This window comes from Callithrix jacchus, chromosome 5 (genome assembly GCF_049354715.1).
Source record: "Callithrix jacchus isolate 240 chromosome 5, calJac240_pri, whole genome shotgun sequence".
Classification (NCBI taxonomy): Eukaryota; Metazoa; Chordata; class Mammalia; order Primates; family Cebidae; genus Callithrix; species Callithrix jacchus.
This window is the reverse complement of record NC_133506.1, coordinates 10,599,273-10,619,573: the sequence shown is the minus strand read 5'-3', so window position 1 is coordinate 10,619,573 and position 20,301 is coordinate 10,599,273. Positions and strand designations below refer to the sequence as shown.

General features: G+C 52.8%; 1 protein-coding gene across 2 annotated transcripts; it reads left to right on the top strand.

Moving 5' to 3' along the window:
* Positions 1 to 15,966: 15,966 nt before the first annotated feature.
* On the top strand, positions 15,967 to 18,028 carry AVP (arginine vasopressin). Of its 2 annotated transcripts, XM_002747402.4 has the most exons (3): positions 15,967 to 16,136; positions 17,472 to 17,673; positions 17,815 to 18,028. In XM_002747402.4, exons 1-3 carry the CDS (start codon positions 16,017 to 16,019, stop codon positions 17,985 to 17,987), a joined length of 495 nt encoding a protein of 164 aa, XP_002747448.1. In that variant the 5' UTR covers positions 15,967 to 16,016; the 3' UTR covers positions 17,988 to 18,028. The 2 variants fall into 2 exon arrangements, with proteins under 2 accessions (XP_002747448.1, XP_078227378.1); XM_078371252.1 differs by having other exon boundaries at positions 17,472 to 18,022.
* The last annotated feature ends 2,273 nt before the right edge of the window (positions 18,029 to 20,301 follow it).

Sequence of the window (20,301 nt, the reverse complement as noted above, 5' to 3'; positions counted from 1 at the left end):
TGGAGTACGCATCTGAGCAGAGGGATCAGGAGGAAGGCACTGGAGTCTCCTGCAGCCGACCCTGTGGATGCCACTCCCAGGCTCTGTTCTCTTGACCCCTGGGTGCGTCTGTCCCTCAGATGCCACACCTTGGGGTCAGTGGTTTGCAGCTGGCCTTCCTCTGGACACCTGCCCTCAGCCAGTGAGAGCTACCTCACCAAGAAAGACTCCCTGCCCACATTCCCCTTGGTCAATGACTAATACACAAATATTAAAAATTTGACCCTCAGTTCAGGCACTGTAACTCATGCCTATAATCCCAGCACTTTCTGAGGCCAAGGTAGGCAGGTCAGGAGTTTGAGACTGGCCTGGCCAACATGGTGAAACTCCATCTCTACTAAAAATAAAAAATTAGCCGGGCGTGGTGGTGCCCACCTGTAATCCCAGCTACTCAGGAGGCTAAGGCAGGAGAATTGCTTGAATCTGGGAGGCAGAGGTTGCAGTGAGCCGAGATTGTGCCACTACACTCCAGCCTGGATGACAGAGCAACCTTGTCAAAAAAAAAGAAGAAGAAGAAAAAGCCATGATGGTCATCTTCTTCTGGTCTGGACCTTGGTGTCTGGTGCCAGGTGGGGATGCAGCCACTAAGGTGTTGGAGCCATGTGCCCACCACTGAGGGTGGGCTTCTGGCAGATTTTGATCTGTTGCCATGGGATTTCAGGGTTTGAGGGTGTCAAGGACCAATAATGCCTAAGACCCAGACAAGTGGGGCCCTGGCCCTACCCCATGTTTTGGGGAGCCTGCACTGGCCCTCCCTAGGGTGACATCAGGGCACATCTGCACCTTGTGGGCTATGGCTTAGAACACCCTCCCCAACTGTCCCATAACTGTTTCTAGTGCTGGAGAAATCCTCTTCCCTGGGTCTGCTCCCAAGGGTGAAGCACACCTCAGGTGTACCAACGACAGGACTGAGCAGTGGAAAGGGAGGCAGTTTGTGTGGTGTATGAGCAGACCTTGAACTTGTAGGCTGCCCACGCCTGTGCATCTGAGGTCCCTTGGGCTGGAAGACAGAACAAGGCTATGGGGAGAGCCAACTCTCCCAAGTTGCCAAGTCCTTCTGCAGAATTTCAGAGTCTGAGAATTCCAAGTCTGAACCTGGCCTTCCAGGTCTTCATGAACATATATTTGTCAATATATGCAGGAGGATGGAGCATGTTTACTTTTTCTTTTCTGGGTCTTTCTAATCAGAAAAGGAAAAAAAAAAAAAAAGAACATTTGTTAAATTTAGCATTTTGTTAGCTTGATTTACAACTTTATTTTATTTATTTATTTATTTTGAGATGGATTCTCTCTCGTAGCCCAGGCTGGAGTGCAGCTGCACAATCTTGGCTCACTGTAACCTCCACCTCCCAGGTTCAAGTGATTCTCCTGCCTCAGCCTCCCGAGTAGCTGGGATTACAGGCATGTGCCACCACACCCGGCTAATTTTTGTATTTTTAGTAGCGACAGGGTTTCACTGTATTGGCCAGGCTGATCTCGAACTCCTGACCTCAGGTGATCCACCCACCTCATCCTCCCAAAGTGCCAAGATTACAGGTGTGAGCCACTGTGCCTGGGCCCAGCCATTTTTTTTTTAAGAGACAGGGTCTTACTCTGCTGCCCAGGCTGGAATGCAGAGACAAGATCATAGCTCACTATAACCTCAAACTCCTGAGCCCAAGGCATCCTCCTACCTCAGCCTCCCAAGTAGCTAGGGCCACAGGTATACACCATCACGCCCAGCTAATTTAAAAATGATTTTTAAAAAATTTGTGTAGAAATGGGAGTCTCATTGCATTTCCCAGGTTGGTCTTGAATTCCTGGCCTCAAGAGGTCCTCCCACCTCAGCCTCACAAAGTGGTAGATTCTAGGTATGAGCCATCACACTCAGCCTTAAACTTTTTTAATGGACAATTTCACACAGATACAAGATACAGATTAGTATAATGAATTCTCGTGTGCCCATCACTCAGTTTCAATAACTCTATGTTCGTGGTCTTCTTTCTTCTATAGCAATTAGCCCCTTGCATATTTTGGAGCAAGTTAGGGTGGCACTAGATTAACACAGTTATTATTTTTTAAATTTCAATATTTATTTATTTTTTTGAGACAGAATCTCACCATGTTGCCCAGGCTGGAGTGCAGTGGCACAATCCTGCGTTCAAGCAATTCTCCTGCCTCAGCCTCTGCAGTAGCTGGGAATACAGGCATGCGCCACCACACCTGGCTAATTCTTGTATTTTTAGTAGAGACAGGGTTTCACCTTATTGGCCAGGCTGGTCTCGAACTCTTCACCTCAAGTGATCTGGCTGCCTCAGCCTCCCAAAGTGCTGGGATTACAGGTGTGAGCAACAGTGCCTGGCAAATTAACAAATTTAGACAGTGGAACTCCTGGCGTTTCCTCTTTCTATCAGAATGGCAAAACATGATCTGAGAGAACACATCAAAGACTCCGGGACACGGGAGTGGTGGCCCCTTCAGGGCTGCTCTGAAACCAGAGCAGGTTTGAATCCTGATAATGCTCCTTGCTAGCTCTGGACCTTTAGGAAATTTGCTTAACCCCTTTGTGCCTTCTGAAAAACGTGGCACAAACAAACTTCATGATAAACATATTTCATAGGTCAGGCTCAGTGGCTTAGCCTATAATCCCAGCACTTTGGGAGGCTGAGGCAGGTGGATTGCTTGAGCCCAGGAGTTCAAGACCAGCCTGGGCAACATGGTGAGACTTTGTCTCTACAAAAATTAAAAATTAGCTTCATGTGGTGGCACACACCTATGGTCCCAGCTACTTGGGAGGCTGAGGTGGGAAGATCACTTGAGACCAGGAGGTCGAGGCTGTAGTGAGCTTTGATTGTGCCACTGTGCTCAGGCTGGAGTGCAGTGGCACCATCTCAGTTCTCTGCGATCTCTGCTTCCCAAATTCAAGCAATTCTCCTGCCTCACCTCCTAAGTAGCTGGGACTATAGGTACATGCTACCACGTCTGGCTAATTTTTTGTGTTTTAGAAGAGACGGGGTTTCACCTTGTTGACCAGGGTGGTCTCAACCTCCTGAGCTCAGGCAATCTACTCACCTCGGCCTCCCAAAGTGCTAGATTACAAGAGTAAGCCACCGCGCCCGACCTACAAAAAAATTTTTAACAAATTAGTTGGCATGGTGGGTTGGGCCTGTAGTCCTAGCTATTTGGTAGGCTGAGGTAGGAGAACAGTTCAATGACTGTGCACCTCAATCCAGCCTGAGTGACAGAGCTTGACTCTGTCTCAACAACAACAAAAAGAAAACAGAAGCTAAATGTTTGCAGATAAGTCCAAGTTGGTGGGTAACCACCATCAGTGTTAACAGATTAAATTTGCCTTGTTAAAACAGGAACTCTCAGACTGAACAAAAAATAAAATTCTTGCCGGGCGTGGTGGCTCACACCTGTAATTCTAGCACTTACAGAGACCAAACACGGGAGAATTCCTTGAGGCTAGGAGTCTGAGACCAGCCTAAGCAACATAATAAGATCTCATCTCTTCAAAAACATGAGAAGTAAAAACTAGCTGGTGGTGGTGGTGGTGCCTATAATCCCAGCTACTTGGGAGGCTGAGGCATGAGGATCAGTTGAGCCCAGGAGTTTGAGGCTATGGTCAGCTATGATTGCACCAGTGCACTCTAGCCTGGGCAACAGAGCAAGACCCTGTCCTTAAAAAACCACAGTCATGCCTGTAATCCCAGCACTTTAGGAGGCTGCCAAGGTGGATGGAGGTCAGGAGTTCGAGACCAGCCTGATCAACATGGTGAAACCCCGTCTCTATTGAAAATACAAAAATTAGCTGAGTGAGCTGGCAGGCGCCTGTATCTCAGCTACTTGGGAGGCTAAAGCAGGAGAATTGCTTGAACCTGGAGGGCAGAGTTTGTAGTGAGCTGAAAACGCACCATTGCACTCCAGCCTGGGCAATAGAGCAAGACTCTGTTAAAGAAAAAAAAAAAAAAAAGGTCTGGCGTGGTGGCTCATACCTCTAATCCCAGCTCTTTGGGAGGCTGAGGCAGGTGGATCATGAGGTCAGGAGTTCAAGACCAGCCTGGCCAAGATGGTGAAACCCCATCTTACTAAAATTACAAAAATCAGCCAGGCGTAGTGGCAGACGCCTATAATCCCTGCTAGTCGGGAGACTGAGGCAGAGAGTTACTTGAGCCTGAAAGGTGGAGGCTGCAGTGAGTGAGCTGAGATTGTGCCATTGCACTCCAGCCTGGGAGACAGAGCGAGACCTTGTCTCAAAAAAAAAAAAAAAAAAGAAAGCAGGTACAATGTAATAAAGGTATAAAGTCAATGAAACAAACACTATGGAGATTCAACACAAGAGGTCGGTTCTTTAAAAAAAAAAAAATCACACAAAAAGAGCCGGGCCCGGTGGCTCACGCCTATAATCCCAGCACTTTGGGAGGCCGAGACAGGTGGATCATTTGAGGTCAGGAGTTCAAGACCAGCCTGGCTAACGTAGTGAAACCCCCATCTCTACTAAAAATGCAAAAATTAGCTGGGTGTGGTGGCGTGTGTCTGTAATCCCAGCTACTCAGCAGACTGAGGCAGGAGAATGGCTTGAACCCAGTGGAGGTTGCAGTGAGCTGAGATTGTGCCACTGCACTTCAGTTTGGGCAACAGAGTGAGACCCTGTCTCAAAAGAAAAAAAAAGCACATAAAGGACACCAACAAGAGAAGACCCAGCAGCACTGTTTGGAGTTGGCGTGCCCTTGGCGCCTGGGGACAAAAAAATGGTGTGGCATTCATCGGGAGTGGACAAAGGTGACAGTTAGCAGGGCCAAACCTGCAGGCCTGTTGAACACGTCTGGATATTGTCCAGAGGGCAGCGAGGAGCCGAGGGCAGCGAGGAACCAAGGACAGGTTTGTGGCGTGGTCAGTCAGGGAGGCTGAATGGGGTGGCTCTGAAGATAACCTGGGGCCGAGCCCAGGCATGTGAGGCAGGCTGAGATGCTGGGAGGCCAGGGGCAGGCTGGGGCAGGGAGCTTGGGAACCCGGCTGATAGACTCCTTGCTCAGTAGCTCTGCCCAGCTTAGTTGTGTGGTCCTGGGCAAGCCATGGAGCCTCTCTGTGCCACAGGGTCCTCACATGTGAAGTGACCTGTACTAGTCTACAAATGTACCAGGCATGGTGGCTCATGCCTATAATCCTAGCACTTTGGGAGGCTGAGATAGGCAGATTACCTGAGGTCGGAAGTTTGAAACCAACCTGACCAACATGTAGAAACCCCGTCTCTACTAAAAATACAAAATTAGCAGGGTGTGCTGGCCCATGCCTGTAGTCCCAGCTACTCGGGAGGCTGAGGCTGGAGAATAGCTTGAACCTGGGAGGCGGAGGTTGCAGTGAGCCGAGATTACACCATTGCACTCCAGCCTAGGCAACAAGAGCAAAACTCCGTCTCAAAAAAAAAAAAAAAAAGGCTATAAATACCTTTCAGCCTCCAGCCTGGGGCCTGGGACCTGGGACAAATACCCCAGTTACTGACCCAGCAGCCAGTCCCTCCTCTTCCTCACCAGTACCCCATTTTGTCAGCGGCCTGGGAGCACACACACAAACAAGGCAGCGGGTGCTGGTGGGCTTTTGCAGTCAGGTGCTTGCACAGCCAGAGGAATTTGGGGGTGGGGGCGCTGGGCAGGTTTATCCTCCCTGAGAATGCAGAGGCTCAGAAGAGGGAACCCATTTTGCGGCTGTCCCCTTGCTATGACGAGGGACACTCAGACAGTGGAGGGTGCCAGACAGGAGTGAGAAAGCCCTGCATGCCACCCCTGAACCCCCAGCCAGGACTGGACCACCCACTTCCAACTTGAATCATAGTAAATTACAAATGTCCTTGGGGTTTAGTCACTGCTCTTTTGTTTTGTTATTTTATATTTTATTTTACAATACAGGGTCTCACCATGTCACCCAGGCTGAAGTGCAGTGGCACAATCATAGTTCATTGCAGCCTGCAGTTCTTGGGCTCAAGTGATCACCCTGCCTCTGCCTTCTGAGTAGCTGGGACCACAGGCATGCACCCCCATGCCCAATCTTTTCTTTTCCCCTCAAAGATGGGTTCTAGCTATGTCGCCCAGCCTGGAGTGCAGTGGCTATTCACAGATAGGGTCCCTCTACAGATCAGTACAAAAGTTTTCACCTGCTCCATTTCCAATCGGAGTCGGTTCACCCCTCCTTAGGCAACATGGTGGTCCCCTCGCACCGAGGTCACCATGCTGATGCTGAACTTAGTGTGGACACCAGCTAGGCATAGCCCAAGACAGCCCAGGCTGGAGTGCGGTGATCACGGCTCACTGCAACCTCTACCTCCTGGGCCCAAGCATTCTCCCGCCTCAGCCTCGGGAGTAACTGGGATTCCAGACGTGCGCCCAGCACCTGGCTCCAGGGTTTTGAGGCAGCAGCTGGTGAAGGGCACAGACCCTGGAGCCTGAATTTGCATCCCAGGTCTGCTGTTTATTACCTGGCATCCTTGGGCAAATTACTCAACCTCTCTGTCCTTCAGTTTCTTGTCTGAAAATGAGATAAAAATACTTTCTCCTTCATAGGGTTTTATGTGATTCAAGGAGGAAAATGTATGTAAAAGGCTTAAAACAGGGCTGGCACACACTCCATTTCTTTTTTTCCTTCGAGATGGAGTTTCACCCAGCCTGGCCAAGATCGTAAAACCCCTCTCTACTAAGAATACAAAAATTAGCCGGGCGAGGTGGCGGGTGCCTGTAATCCCAGCTAGTGGGGAGGCAGAGGCAGGGAATTGCTTAACCCGAGATTCTGCCACTGCACTCCAGCCTGGGAGACTGAGAGACTCCGAGACTCCGTCTAAAAAAAAAAGAAAGAAAGAAAGAAAGATGGAGTTTCGCTCTTGTTGCCCAGGCTGGAGTGCAGTGGTGCAATCTTGGCTCACTGCAACCTCCGCCTCCTGGGCTCAAGCGAGGCTCCTACCTCAGCCTCCCAAGTAGCTGGGATGACAGGCACGTACCACATGCTGGCAAATTTTTGTATTTTCAGTAGAGACGGGGTTTCACTATGTTGGCCAGACTGGTCTCGAACTCCTGACCTCAGGTGAATCCACCCATCTCAGGCTCCCAAAGTGCTGGGATTAAAGGCGTGAGCCACCACGCCCGGCCCCACACTCCGTGTTTTATTGCCTGTGGTTTAGCGTGTTCATAGCCCGCGTCCTGTATGATGTCCCTATCACACAAACGCGCACACACAGGTTCTCTTCTTTCACGTCTCTGCACAAGCTGTTTATCCCGCCCAGTGTGTCTTTCCCGTTTCCTCTTCCGGGGAATTTCAGCCCCCCGTCCACAGGCACCTAGTACACCCGGGGAAGCCTTCCCTGCGCGGCGGCCTGGTCTTCCCACTCGCCCCAAACCCCTCCGCCGGCCCGCGCGTCCCTGGTTGGAAGGGTGAGGAGGGACCTCTCCGGGCCTCGGAATGGGCCCTGCCCGGCAAGCAGAAGGGCGAGCCTGGAAGTCGGGGCCGCCTCCGCCGCAGCCCCCTCCGCCGCCGCCTGGATCGGCCGCTTTCCCCGCCCGGGCGCCTGGCTGATGGCCCTAAGTGATTCCGGGCGCCGCGCTCCCGGGTGGCGCCGACCTGCGGGGCCCTGGGGGCCTCCGGAGCGGCGCTCATGCCGCTCTTAGCAGTCTGCGCACAGCGCGCCTCATTAGGGGCCGCCGGGCCAAGGAGGGCGTGCGCCTAGCGCTGCGCCTCCCAATTTGCGCTCGACCCCGGCCCCCGAGCTTCCGCGCCCTCGGGTCCCCGAGGCCCGCGCTGTTTCCTGTTTCTCCTGGTGACTTCACTCATCTCAGCACCCGCGAATGTCTGGCTGCGTGGGGGCTGGGGGTGTGGACAGGCCTGGCTCTTCCCTAAGTCTAGCAAACGGAACGTCTGTGGGACCCCAGGGCCGCAGTCTTTGTCCCTAGCGGGTGCGGCAGCCCTCATCACCTGGAACCTGGAGCTGGGGCTTGAGCGTCTCTAGATGCGAATCCACACGTCTTGCTGCCGTCCAGCTTTTCCTTATAGAAACGAGTTTGTCAAAAACATTTTTCCGCATTTATTTTGTCTTTTATTCAAGTTATTTTTCTAAGTAAGAATTTTTATTGTCTTTTCATTTCTGATTTTTAAATTATTTATTTATTTATTTATTTATTTATTTATTTATTTATTTATTTTTTGAGACGGAGTTTCGCTCTTGTTACCCAGACTGGAGTGCAATGGTACGATCTCGGCTCACCGCAACCTCCATCTTCTGGGTTCAAGCAATTCTCCTGCCTCAGCCTCCCGAGTAGCTGGGACTACAGGCGCGCACCACCATGCCCAGCTAATTTTTGTATTTTTAGTAGAGACGGGGTTTCACCTTGTTGACCAGGATGGTCTCGATCTCTTGACCTTGTGTTCTACCCGCCTCGGCCTCTCGAAGTGCTGGGATTATAGGCATGAGCCACCGCGCCCGGCCTCATTTCTGATTTCTTTTAAGAGCTTAATGTAACTCCCTCTAGAGATCTGAGAAATACTCAGACTTGGCTTCCCACTTCCCCTCCCCGCCCTCATCGGATGATTTTATTCTGTTTGACTCTTCAATCCAGCTGAGATGTGCCTGGGCGTTAGGTCCAGCATTTTTCTTTTTCTTTTTTTGGGGGGGAAGGAGTCTCGCTCTGTCACCCAGGCTGGAGTGCAGCGGCGCCATCTCGGCTCACTGCAACCTCCGTCTTCCGGGTTCAAGCGGCTCTTCTGCCCCAGCTTTCCAAGTAGCTGGGATTACAGGCATGCAGCGCCACACCAGCTAATTTTTGTATTTTTAGTAGAGATGGAGTTTCACGGTGTTGGCCAGGCTGGACTCGAACTCCTGACTTCATGATCTGCCCTCCTCGGCCTCCCAAAGTGCTGGGATTACAGGTGTGAGCTACCAGGCCCAGCAGGCCCGGCATTTTTCTCAGCGGTTTCTCATTCCTGCTCAATGTAATTTCTTTGATTCAATTCAGTAAGCAGGTCTTGGACTCCTGCAACTTCTTTTGTTCGCCTCTTCATTTTTTTTTTCTTTCTTTTCTTTTTTTTCTATGAGTCTACCTCTAGAGACTAGAATGTTCGCCTCTTCACAGTTTACAGATCATTTGTGTGGGTCCTCAAAAAGACTACTGGAGGTGGGGCACAATGGCTCACACCTGTATTCCAGCACTTTTGGAGGCCGAGGAGGGTGGATCACTTGAGGTCAGGAGTTCAAGACCAGCCTGGTCAACATGGTGCAAACCTGTCTCTACTAAAAATACAAAAATTAGTCAGGCGTGGTGACAAGTGCCTGTAATCCCAGCTACTAGAGAGGCTGAGGCATGACCATCGCTTGAACCTGGGAAGTGGAGGTTGCAGTGAGCTGAGATGGTGCCATTGCACTCCAGCCTGGGTGACAGAGCAAGACTGTGTCTCAGTCTCAGGAAAAAAAAAAAAAAAAAAAAAAAGACTACTGTGAGAAGAGAGAAAGCTGGACCTACAGCAGTGTCCATTTGAAAATGAGGCCATGAGGCCAGCTGGGCACTGTGGCTCATGCAATGCACAATCCCAGCACTTTGGGAGGTCAAGGTGGGCACATCACTTGGGCCCAGGAGTTTGAGACCAGCCTGGACAAAATGGTAAAATCCTGTCTCCACAAAACAAAAATTAGCTGGGCATGGTGGCATGTGCCTGTGGTCCCAGCTACTTGGGAGGCTGAGGTGGGAGGATCACTTAAGCCCAGGAGATAGAGGCTACAGTGAGCTGTGATTGCACCACTGCATTCCAGCCTGGGTGACAGAGTGAGACCCTGTCAAAAAAACAAAGGAGAGAAAGAGAAAGGAAGGAAGGAAGGAAAGGAGGGAGGGAGGGAGGGAGGGGAAAGAAAGAGGGAAGGAAAGAAGAAAAGAAAGAGAAAGAAAGAAAAAAGAAATGAAGCCATTGGCTAGGCGGAGTGCCTCACGCCTGTAATCCCAGCACTTTGGGAGGCCGAGGTAGGAGGATTACTTGGGGCCAGGAGTTTGAGACTAGCCTGGGCAACACAGTGAGACCCCCATAACTACAAATAAATTTAAAAAGGAAAAAAGATAGAAAATGAGGCCATGCCCTCCCTGGCAGTAGTAGAGATGTTCTATGGTACATACAGTCGGGAATAAGACGCAGAAGGTGTGGGCGGGGCAGATGCTCTGCTAAGATTAGTTGACTGTTACTTCTCAGAAAAGGTGGTCTAGGGGTAAGGAAGTACTTTATAGAACATTCTGACATTTGGGGTTTAATCTGGAGGCTTGCAACGTTTTATTATGTAAGGATTGCAGGAATCTTAACCCTTCATAACACTTTCGTCTGATTCCCCTAAGACCTCAGTTGGGCAGGATGTGGGGTTAGTACATCAAGTAAATAGCCTGGGGAACAGGTGTGACTTGTCCTGGGTCACAGAGCAACTTCCTGGAGGCTGGTACCTGGGTCTCCACTTCCTTCTTTCCATAATTTATTGAATTTATTATGGAAAGAATTCCACAATTCACTAAATTATGGAAAGAAGGAAGTGGAGCCCTGGGTGGAGTTACTGTACCGAGCATGAAAGATAGAGTCCTTCCCTTCTGCCCTGGTGTTTCATTGTAAAGGGATTATAGCCATACACACGCAAAAAGATAGACACTCACAAAAACTGAACTGCAAAGGGCAGTAGGTACTATGAAATTCATCAACATAGACCCAGACAGACGATCATAGAGGTAGGGGATACTCTAGAGAGGGCAGTCAGGGCAACCTCCTCTTAAGAGATGCCATTTAAGCCAATGAAGTGAATCCTGGGACAGTGCGGGTGGGGGAATCTTCCAGGACAAGGAAACAGCAGGATCTCAGATCCCAAGCAGCAGGTGGAGTTGAGCTTGATTTTAGAGGTAGGATTGAGTAAGGTGAGGGAAAGAGAAGGTCCAGGGTGAGTCTCAGGTTCTGGGAGGAGCAGCTGGTTGGATGGTGGTGCGATCACAGAGGTGGGAAACCCTGGAAGAGAGCCGGGAAACAGCTGAAAATCAGGAGTTGCGTGTCGCCCTTGTTAAGTTGAAGAAGCCTATTGGATATCCAAGGGGAGGTATCACTGGGCACTTGTAACTAGGAGTCTGGCTCTTTGGGGAGAGGCCCAGGATGGAAATATCAATTTGGGAATTATTAGCTTGCAGTAAGTATATAAAATTGTGGGATCACCCAGAAAGAGAAGAGAAGGGAAACAGGGCTGATTCCTGGGATGCTCCAACATTTAGGAGTCAAGGTCAAAGAGGAGCCAGAAAAGGAGAGTGCGAGAGAACATCCGGTGAGTGTAACAGAAGGAAAACCAAGAGAGTGTAGCAGCAGTGGAACCGAACGAAGAATGTTTTAGAAAAGGGTAAGTGTTCTCCATGTCAAATGCTGCCAGGAGATCACGCAAAGTGAGCACATAGACATGACCTCCGTGTTTTTCAATATGGAGAGACTTTCGACCTTGACAACAGGAGTTTCAATGAGCTGATTTGGGCAGAAGCCTGGGTGGAGGAAGTTGAAGAATAAATGTTGACTTCTGGATAAATGGCAGATGGAGTGAGACCTCATCTCTAAAAAAAAAAAAGGGTGGGGGAGGGAGGTGTAGTGGCTCACACCTGTAATCCCAGCACTTTGGGAGGCAGAGGCAGGTGGATCATGAGGTCAGGAGTTTGAGACCAGGCTGGCCAACATGGAGAAAACCACGCCTCTACTTAAAATACAAAAATCAGCTGGGTGAGGTGTTGCGCACCTGTAATCCCAGCTACTTTGGAAGCAGAAGCAGGAGAATTGTTTAAATCCTGGAGGCAGAGGTTGCAGTGAGTTGAGATCATGGCACTGCACTCCAGCCTGGGTGACAGAGCAAGACTCCATCTCGGAAAAAAAAAAGTCTTGGTTTTGCATTTGTGATGGACCACAAATGAAAAACCAAGACGACCACTTACTCCAGGGAATACAAAAAGTTGTTCAGAGATAGAAAGAATCATCATAATATACTACATGGCTTAGCTCAGAGACATAATCGCAATCTAGCATGACATCATCATGTCTAGAAAACAGTGGATGGAGGGTATATGTTAGGGGAGGGGAAGGAACTGGCGAAGGAGCTGACTCCTCTCTTTTGAAAGCCTGAATGAATCAGCATCATGAGCTGACATGTAGAAGATAAAAGGGCTGAGAAGATATGAAAAGTAGGTTGGGACAGGAAACCTGTAAGGGACGTGTAGAAGGGGATAGGGTATCTGGGGGACCCATGCGACACATGGGGTGATGTGTTGGAAATGCTGCCAGTCAGCATAGTACAGACTTTTCCCAGTCAGTGGAGGTTCTGAGAAGGTGGGTCCTGGGGGTAAGGGGCCTTAGTGTGAGAGGCCAGTCTTAGAGTAGAGATTCTGGTAGACCGATCTGGTCAGCACGGGGGCCCTGGCCTGTCCCACGGCTTGCTCCCTTTAGTCAGTCTGGCTTCATCCGTTTTCAGTTGTTGACTCAACCCCCTGCAGTGAAGAGCGGGTAAGGTGCTGGGCCAGGACACCTTAGCCAGGGCTCTGGCCTCCCTCCTCAGCCAGCCTCACAACGCACGGAGTCTCAATGGGGCAATGGTCTCAGATCAAGCTCATTTCCAGGCCACGAATGGAATGAAAATGTCCCTCTTGGGCTTATCCAGGAAGTTGCCTCCTGTGGGAAAATCTCCCAGCTCTTAACAGGAATAATGGATTGGCCAGCCCTGGTGGCTCAGCCTGAAATCCCAGCACTTTGGGAGGCTAAGGCAGGCAGATCACCTGAGGTCAGGAGTCTGAGACCAGCCTGGCCAACATGGTGAAACCCCATCTCTACTAAAAATACAAAAATTAGCTGGATGTGGTAATAGGCACCTGTAATCCTAGTTACTTGGGAGGCCGAGGAGGAGAATCACTTGAACCTGGGAGGCGGAGGTGGCAGTGAGCCAAGATTGCCCCACCGCACTCCAGCCTGGGCGACAAAAGCAAAGCTCCATCTCAAACAAAATAAAACAAAAAAGAATAACGGCATGAATAACGCAGCACTACATACTACTGTTAGTCCGCTTTGCAATAATGCAGGAACTTTTTTTTTTTTTTTTTTTTGAGACAGAGTCTTGCTCTGTCCCCCAGGCTGGAGTGTGGTGGCATGATCTCAGCTCTCTGCAACCTCCGCCTTCCAGGTTCAAGGATTCTCCTGCCTCAGCCTCCCAAGTACCTGGGACTACAGGCTCGTGCCACCATGCCCTGCTATTTTTTTACATTTTTAGTAGAGATGGGGTTTCACCATGTTAGCCAGGATGGCCTCAATCTCCTAATCTCAATCTCGTGATCCGCCTGCCTCCACCTCCCAAAATGCTGGGATTACAGGCATGAGCCACAACACCCCACCGATGCAGGAGCTTTTCTAAAGCTACTTGTTTTTTTTGAGACAGTATCTCACTCTCACCCAGGCTGGAGTTCAGTGTCTTGGTCATAGCTCACTGTAGCCTGGGCTCAAGCAATTCTCCCACCTCAGCCCCTGGAATAGCTGGGACCATAGGCATGTGACACCGTACCTGGCCAATTTTTAAATTATTTGTAGAGATGAGGTCTCTCTGTCTTGCCCAGGCTGGTCTCGAACTACTGGGTTAAAGTGATCTTTCTGCCTTTACCTCTTAAAAGTGCTGGGATTACAGGCGTGAGCCACTGTGCCTGCTTTAAAGCTATTTTTTTTTTATTTAAAATGTATTTATAGGCTGAGCGTGGTGGCCCACACCTGTAATCCCAGCACTTTGGGAGGCTGAGGAGGGCGGATCACAAGGTCAGGAGTTTGAGACCAGCCTGGCCAACGTGGCAAAACCCATCTCTATGAAAAATACAAAAATATTAGCCAGGCATGGTGGTGGGCACCTATAATCCAAACTACTTGGGAGGCTGAGGCAAGAGAATCACTTGAACACAGGAGTCAGAGGTTACAGTGAGCCAAGATCGTGCCACTGCATTCCAGTCTGGGTGACAGAATGGGACTCCATATAAAAAAAAAAAAGTATGTATTTATTTATTTATTTAAAATTAGAGATGGCTCAGGCACAGTGGCTCACGCCTGTAATCTCAGCACTTTGGGAGGCTGAAACGGGTGGATCATTTGAAGCCAGAAGTTCGAGACCAGCGTGGCCAACATGGTAAAACCCAATTTCTACTAAAAATACAAAAATTAACCCGACGTGGTGATGTGTGCCTGTAATTCCAGCTACTTGGGAGGCTGAGGCAGGGGAATTGCTTGAACCCAGGAGGTGGAGGTTGCACTCTGTCTCAAAGAAAAAAAAATTAGAGATGGGGTCTTACTATGTTGCAGAGACTGGTCTCGACCTGTCTGGGTCTCCCAAGTAGCTGGGATTACAGTCATGAGCCTACATGCCCGGCTCTAAAACTTTTGTATAATAAATTATTTATTTCCATCCTCACAATGACCTTAGGAGGTGGGTGCCATGATTTTCCTTACTCCACACTGTCAGAAAGTGAGGCACAGAGAAGTTCAGTGAGCTGCTCAAACCATGAAGTTTCAAGCAATAGAGGCTAGACCCTAAGCCAGGCCACTGGGAGCAGTGTCCCTGCAATCACAGCTGCCCAATGCTGCCTCTCGGAGGGTCCTTGCAGTCCCTGAGGGGTCATTTCTGAAAAGGCCAATGTCAAGGCCTGAGTGTAGGAGGCCCCTCCTGGGCTGCTGGCCCCTTGTTGCCCTTGGTGGGGACAGGGCTGCTATGTCCCCTGGAGCTTCTTGGCAGCACCCGGGTGCACGCTGGAGAGGAGGCCAAGAGCCTGTGGGAACTGAGAGAGCTGTGGGCTATACACAGCTTGAGAGCCAGGAGGTGCCCGGCCTGAGCCCCAGTGGGGCCCTCTGTGGCCCAGGGAGAGAGGCCATGGTCTCTTCAGATATGCCACCTTGGGATTAGGAACCAAAAGTGGCTTTCTCAGGCTGGGTCCATTTAGCTGTGGCTCCTCCTGCACCCTCCTCCAGACCCGGAGCCCCCTGAGCTCCACTCCCACCCCAGGCCTGAGATGCTACCTGCTCTGGCCTCCACAGACTACGGTCCTGGTGAGTGTAGAAATTGGGGCAAGCATTGTCAGTTTCCTTGGGGGTCTCCCCACCGTTGAACCTGACTTGGTGAGGAGTTCTTGCTCCCCATAGTAGCTCCCCCGACTCATGTTCCTACCTGGGAGGGGGTGATGGGTCATGTGACAAATGTGCCCGCAAGGCCCCCAGTTTCAGGGCCTGCGTCCTCTTTCCCTGCTCTATGGGTGTACAGGGGTGTGATGTCTTGCACTTCCCCCAGCAGCCTGCCATTCCCCCGAACCCGTGAGAATATGCCCCTCTCATTGTGTCCCTTGACTCCATGACCGCGGCTGCCTTGTCCACGAGGCAGGAATCCCCATTCCTGGTGCAGCCAGTACAAAGCCCCTGTCCTCGCCACTCTGGGCTTGTGCTGTTCTTGGTCCCTTATCCTGTTGTCACAGGGCTAACCCTCCCCACACACCTGGCTGTCCCCTGCCCCACCGCTCCTGAGCGGCATCTGCCCCTGCCTCTAACACCCAGCTCCTCCGTTCCTCTTATTTTCTTGGACCCCGAGCCCTTTCCAGGTAACCAGAAAGCTCGGAGACAGTGACCAGGTGACCCCCAGTCTGCCCCTCTCCTTGAATCCAGAGCTCTGCAGTCACAGTAGAGGCAGTTGCTGTCATTCCATGGCCCATGACAGCCCGGCGGCCCGCATCCCTCCCCCATGGTCCCCTGCACAGACAGGCGCACGTGTGTCCCCAGATGCCTGAATCACTGCTGACGGCTGGGGACCTGGCGGCTGTGGGCTCCTGGGGAGCCACTGGGGAGGGGGTGGTGGCCACGTCTTCCCTCTGAGGGAACACCTGCGGACATAAATAGGGAGCCAGCAGAGGCAGCAGCACAGAGCCACCAAGCTGAGCTGCATACGGGGCCCACCTGAGTGCACCAAGATGCCTGACGCCACGCTGCCAGCCTGCTTCCTCGGCCTACTGGCCTTCTCCTCCGCGTGCTACTTCCAGAACTGCCCGAGGGGCGGCAAGAGGGCCATGTCTGACCTGGAGCTGAGACAGGTACCTCCCACTGTGGGCCATCTCGGGGCTGCCATAGCGGCAGTGCTGATACCTTGGGTCAGGGGCTAGGAAAGAGGGAAGTGGCATGGGTGATGGCAGTCTTTAGGGGAAGTGTGGGGGAGGAAGAGGGAGGCATGGCATGGCCGAGCAGAGAAGCCAATGGAGTGGGTCAGAGGGGACCAGGCTTTTCAGGAGGCTGGGAGAGGCCGAATGGGCTCCTGGTCACTGTTGCCATCCAGACAGGGATACAGGGAAGTGAGGGATGCTTCCCCTGTGACTGGGCTTGGAGCTGGATCAGGGAGAATGTGGCATCATGGCCTCCCCTGTGCCCATGGTGCTCTTGCTCCTGGATTGGCTGGGGCAGCAGAAGCACCGTCCTAGCTGGCATTGGAGGCTTTCCTCATCCAGATCCAGCCTCCCAGCCACAGGCACCCAGGCACCCCCCCCCCACAGAAGATAGCCACTGGTGTGAGCGCACTTGAGTGGGCAGCCTGTGGGGAAGTTCTGCTGGAAACCTGGCCTAATTCTCTAGTCCTGGCCATTTTCTCCATTTCCAGCAGAGTTGAATGAAATCCAGCTATGATGTGCCATTCTGTCCAGGCACTGAGCCGCTGAGCAAATTAGACCACACCAGGCTGGGCTCCAAGCCTAACGCGCTATCCATTGCGCCACAGAGCCGGTTGTTGAAATTAGAGTGGCTGGGTGGGCAACCCCCGAAGCCTCCCATCCTCCTGGTTGGCTCCTATGGGGTCCTGAGGCACCTGGGTGTCCATGCCCTCCATGCCCTCCATGCCCTCCTCCAGGGTTCAGACCCCTGCCACCCACCTGGTAGGTCATAGACAGCTGAGCAAGGGGTCAGCGCCCCAGCTGAGGCCCAGGAGCTTGGGTGGCAGGGAGGGGGGCAGAGGAAGAGCCAGGGATTTGGAGGGGCAGGGCCTCTGTATGGTGGAGTGGGGAGGGGGTGGGCCCCAGCTCAAGCCGCAGCAGTGTGAGGAGGAAGGAGGAAGGGTCTGGAGAGGCCCGGGGTGGGGTGGGGGGCAGCTGCAAGAGTGGTGCCCACCAGCGATGGCCCTGGGGCTAAAGGAAGGGCCGTCCCCAGCTGAGGATGAGGGCGCTGAGGGCTATCACTGAGAGGTCATCCAAGAACCCAAGGTGCTGAGCGGATTTTGATGTCCACCCTTGACTGCGGAAGAGGCCCCAGCGCCCTTGCCCCTGCAGCGCTGGTGTCCCGCCCGCACTCCGCCCCAGACCCAGCATACCCGCCAAGCTGGTTTCCCCTCCAACCCCCGACCCCCGGCTCCCCGCTCCTCCCGCTCACCCCGCCCGTCCCTGCAGTGCCTCCCCTGCGGCCCCGGGGGCAAAGGCCGCTGCTTCGGGCCCAGCATCTGCTGCGTGGATGAGCTGGGCTGCTTCGTGGGCACTGCTGAGGCGCTGCGCTGCCAGGAGGAGAACTCCCTGCCGTCGCCCTGCCAGTCCGGCCACAAGGCCTGCGGGAGCGGGGGCCGCTGCGCCGCCTTCGGCATCTGCTGCAACGACGGTGCGCGGCGGGGGCGTGCTGGGGCTGGGACGGGTGCTGACCGCGTGGGTGGGGGACACGCTGGTGGGGGCGGGGGCGGGCCCCCATCCCGAGCTGCGCCCACCCCAGGGCGCCCGCGCTTACAGGCTCACACGATCACAGAGAGCTGCGTGATCGAGCCGGAGTGCCGCGAAGGCTTTCACCGCCGCGCCCGCGCCGGGGACCGGAGCAACGCCACGCAGCTAGACGGGCCGGCCGGGGCCTTGCTGCTGCGGCTGGTGCAGCTGGCAGGGGCGCCCGAGCCCTTCGAGCCCGCCCAGCCCGGTGTCTACTGAGCCCCGCCTGCCCCTACAGCACGAACAATAAACCTCTAGCAATGCACCGCCTCGCGTCTGTCTCCGTCTGTGGCGGGAAGAGGGAAGGGGAGGGAGGTGGGAGCGCGGACCCCCGCCACCGCGCCGCCCGGTCGGTCTCCGGACCTGAGATCGTGGGCAGAGCCACTCCAGAGAAGAGACAGGTCCCGTAGAGGAAGCGATCTGAGGACCTCAGAGGTGTCGCTAGACCGAGGGACACGGGGAATTGGGAGGCAGGGAAAGGGGAGACCAGAGGCTGAGAGTGGCCTTTGAGGGGATGGGTTGGGGATCCTCCCGCAGAGGGAAAGAAGTAGAAGCAGAGAGGGGCAAGGCCTGCAGGACAAGACAGCAAGAAAGCAAGAGACACAGAGTCAGCAGAATGATGGAGAGGTAGAGACCTTGATAGTGACCAAGAGAAGAGTGAGAGGGAGCAGAGGGGACAGACAGGCCAAGGGGTGATCATTCTGTCCTCATTTTCATCCCAGGTGACTGAAGCACAAACCCCACCCAGGTCCCGGGACTCCCAGTGCAATGTCCGTTTCACCCAAGGCAGTGCTCGAGTGTGGTGGTGGAGGGGTGTATCACCGCAGACCCAGCGGAGACAGCGCCACCTGCTGTCCATCCAGTGTACCCACCATTAGGGCCGCTCAGCCGGAGTGGGGGATCCCTAAGGATACAGTCCCACACACCTACAGGCACACTTGGACAGAAACACAGACAAGAAAATAACTGTCAGGGACATGTCCGCAACCATGAGCCCCACATTCAGAGCCACAGACACACCCAGAGAAACACAGACAGCTGACACGGGGATGGGCAGGAGCAAGTACACACAGGCTCACGTGTGCAGGAGTGCACTCACATTGGCTCCGGGACATGAAGACCTTCTGCCCTTTGACACGAGCCTCTTTGGCACAAAGATGTCCACCAGCACTCTGCCTCTTCCTCTACCCTCTTCCCTGGAGTCTCTCACCCACTTCTTGAACCTCGAACATTTTCTTGGTCCCATCTGCCCTTTCTCTCCTTTGTCTCTCTTTGCTCTCTCCTCCCTGTTCTGCAGCTCTCGGGCCCCCTCTTGCCTCTCCTTGGCCCCTTCATTCCTCCCCATTTGTCCCCTTGGCCTCTCCATCCCTCCCTTTCTGTCCCCTCACCCCCTCTGCCACCTCCCATCCTTCTGCCTAGGCCTCCTCTGTTCTCTGCATCTTCTCCTTGGGCTTCCTTGCTCCAGGTCTTGGAGCTGTAAGAGGCTGTATCTCCTTCAGGATCCTCCAGAAACTCTGAGGCCTGATGGAGTGCAGGAGGAGGGAAGTCCCCCTGGGTCCTGACCCAACGCCCAGGCTTCTGGCCTAGACTGGTGACTCAAGCAGCCCAGTCTCAGCAGCCCTGGGCAGAGTCCAGGCACATGCCAAGGTCAGACTGTCTTCCACACACCCGTGGCTCCCCTTGGCTCTCACCCCTGATCTGCTTCTGGCCTTCTCTACCAGGCAGTGCCTGATGTGACTGGGTCTAGCCAGCGGGGGCAGGAGCCATGCAGGCTTGGGTCACTGCCATAACTTCCTGCTCCTGTCTCATGTGGTCCATTCAGGGCCAGCCCTCATCTGGTTGGGGCTGGAGCAGGACCAAACCTAACTAATTAACTCTTCCAGACTGGGAGGTAGGAAGAGGCAGGTGGCTTGGCTGCACTGAATCCAATCCAAAGTGCTAGTGTCTGGACTTGGGGACAGTTTCAGAATAAGATCCAGGACATTCTTCTTCCCAAATACAGACTTAGAGACGCCTTTCCCTCCACTTGTCTTCAAAGCAATCAGGCGACTAACTCTGGGAAGGGGTGAGGGATGTCCGCCCACCCATACTTTGCCCAAATGTCCACCCTGCTGAACATTTCCCTCTTTCTCCCCCTCCTTGAGTCCCCTGACCCAGCTACAGAGCCGTTTAGCAGGGAGAGCTCTGGCCTTGTCTGCTCCAGGGCAAAGGGGCTGCGGCAAACCTATGACAAGAGTCGAAGCAGACTGTCCATGCTGGTTCATAAAAATGGTAACATTGACAGCATCTCTTTTTATTTTTATTTATTTTTCAGATCTATATTAAGGACACAGCAGTGTCTCTTCTTAAATAACTTCTTGGCCAGGTGCGGTGGCTCACGCCTGTAATCCCAGCACTTTGGGAGGCTGAGGAGGGTAGATTGCCTGAGGTCAGGAGTTCGAGACTAGCCTGGCCAATGTAGTGAAACCGCATCTCTACTAAAAATATAAAAATTAACTGAGCATGGTGGCATGAACCTGTTGTCCCAGCTACT

What these genes read in the sequence shown, in the direction of transcription:
- AVP (XM_078371252.1), top strand. Translation starts at nt 16,017, where the DNA reads ATGCCTGACGCCACGCTGCCAGCCTGCTTCCTCGGCCTACTGGCCTTC. An exon ending in CTGACCTGGAGCTGAGACAG is followed by an intron (nt 16,137 to 17,471) that starts GTACCTCCCACT and finishes CCGTCCCTGCAG; the next exon opens with TGCCTCCCCTGCGGCCCCGG.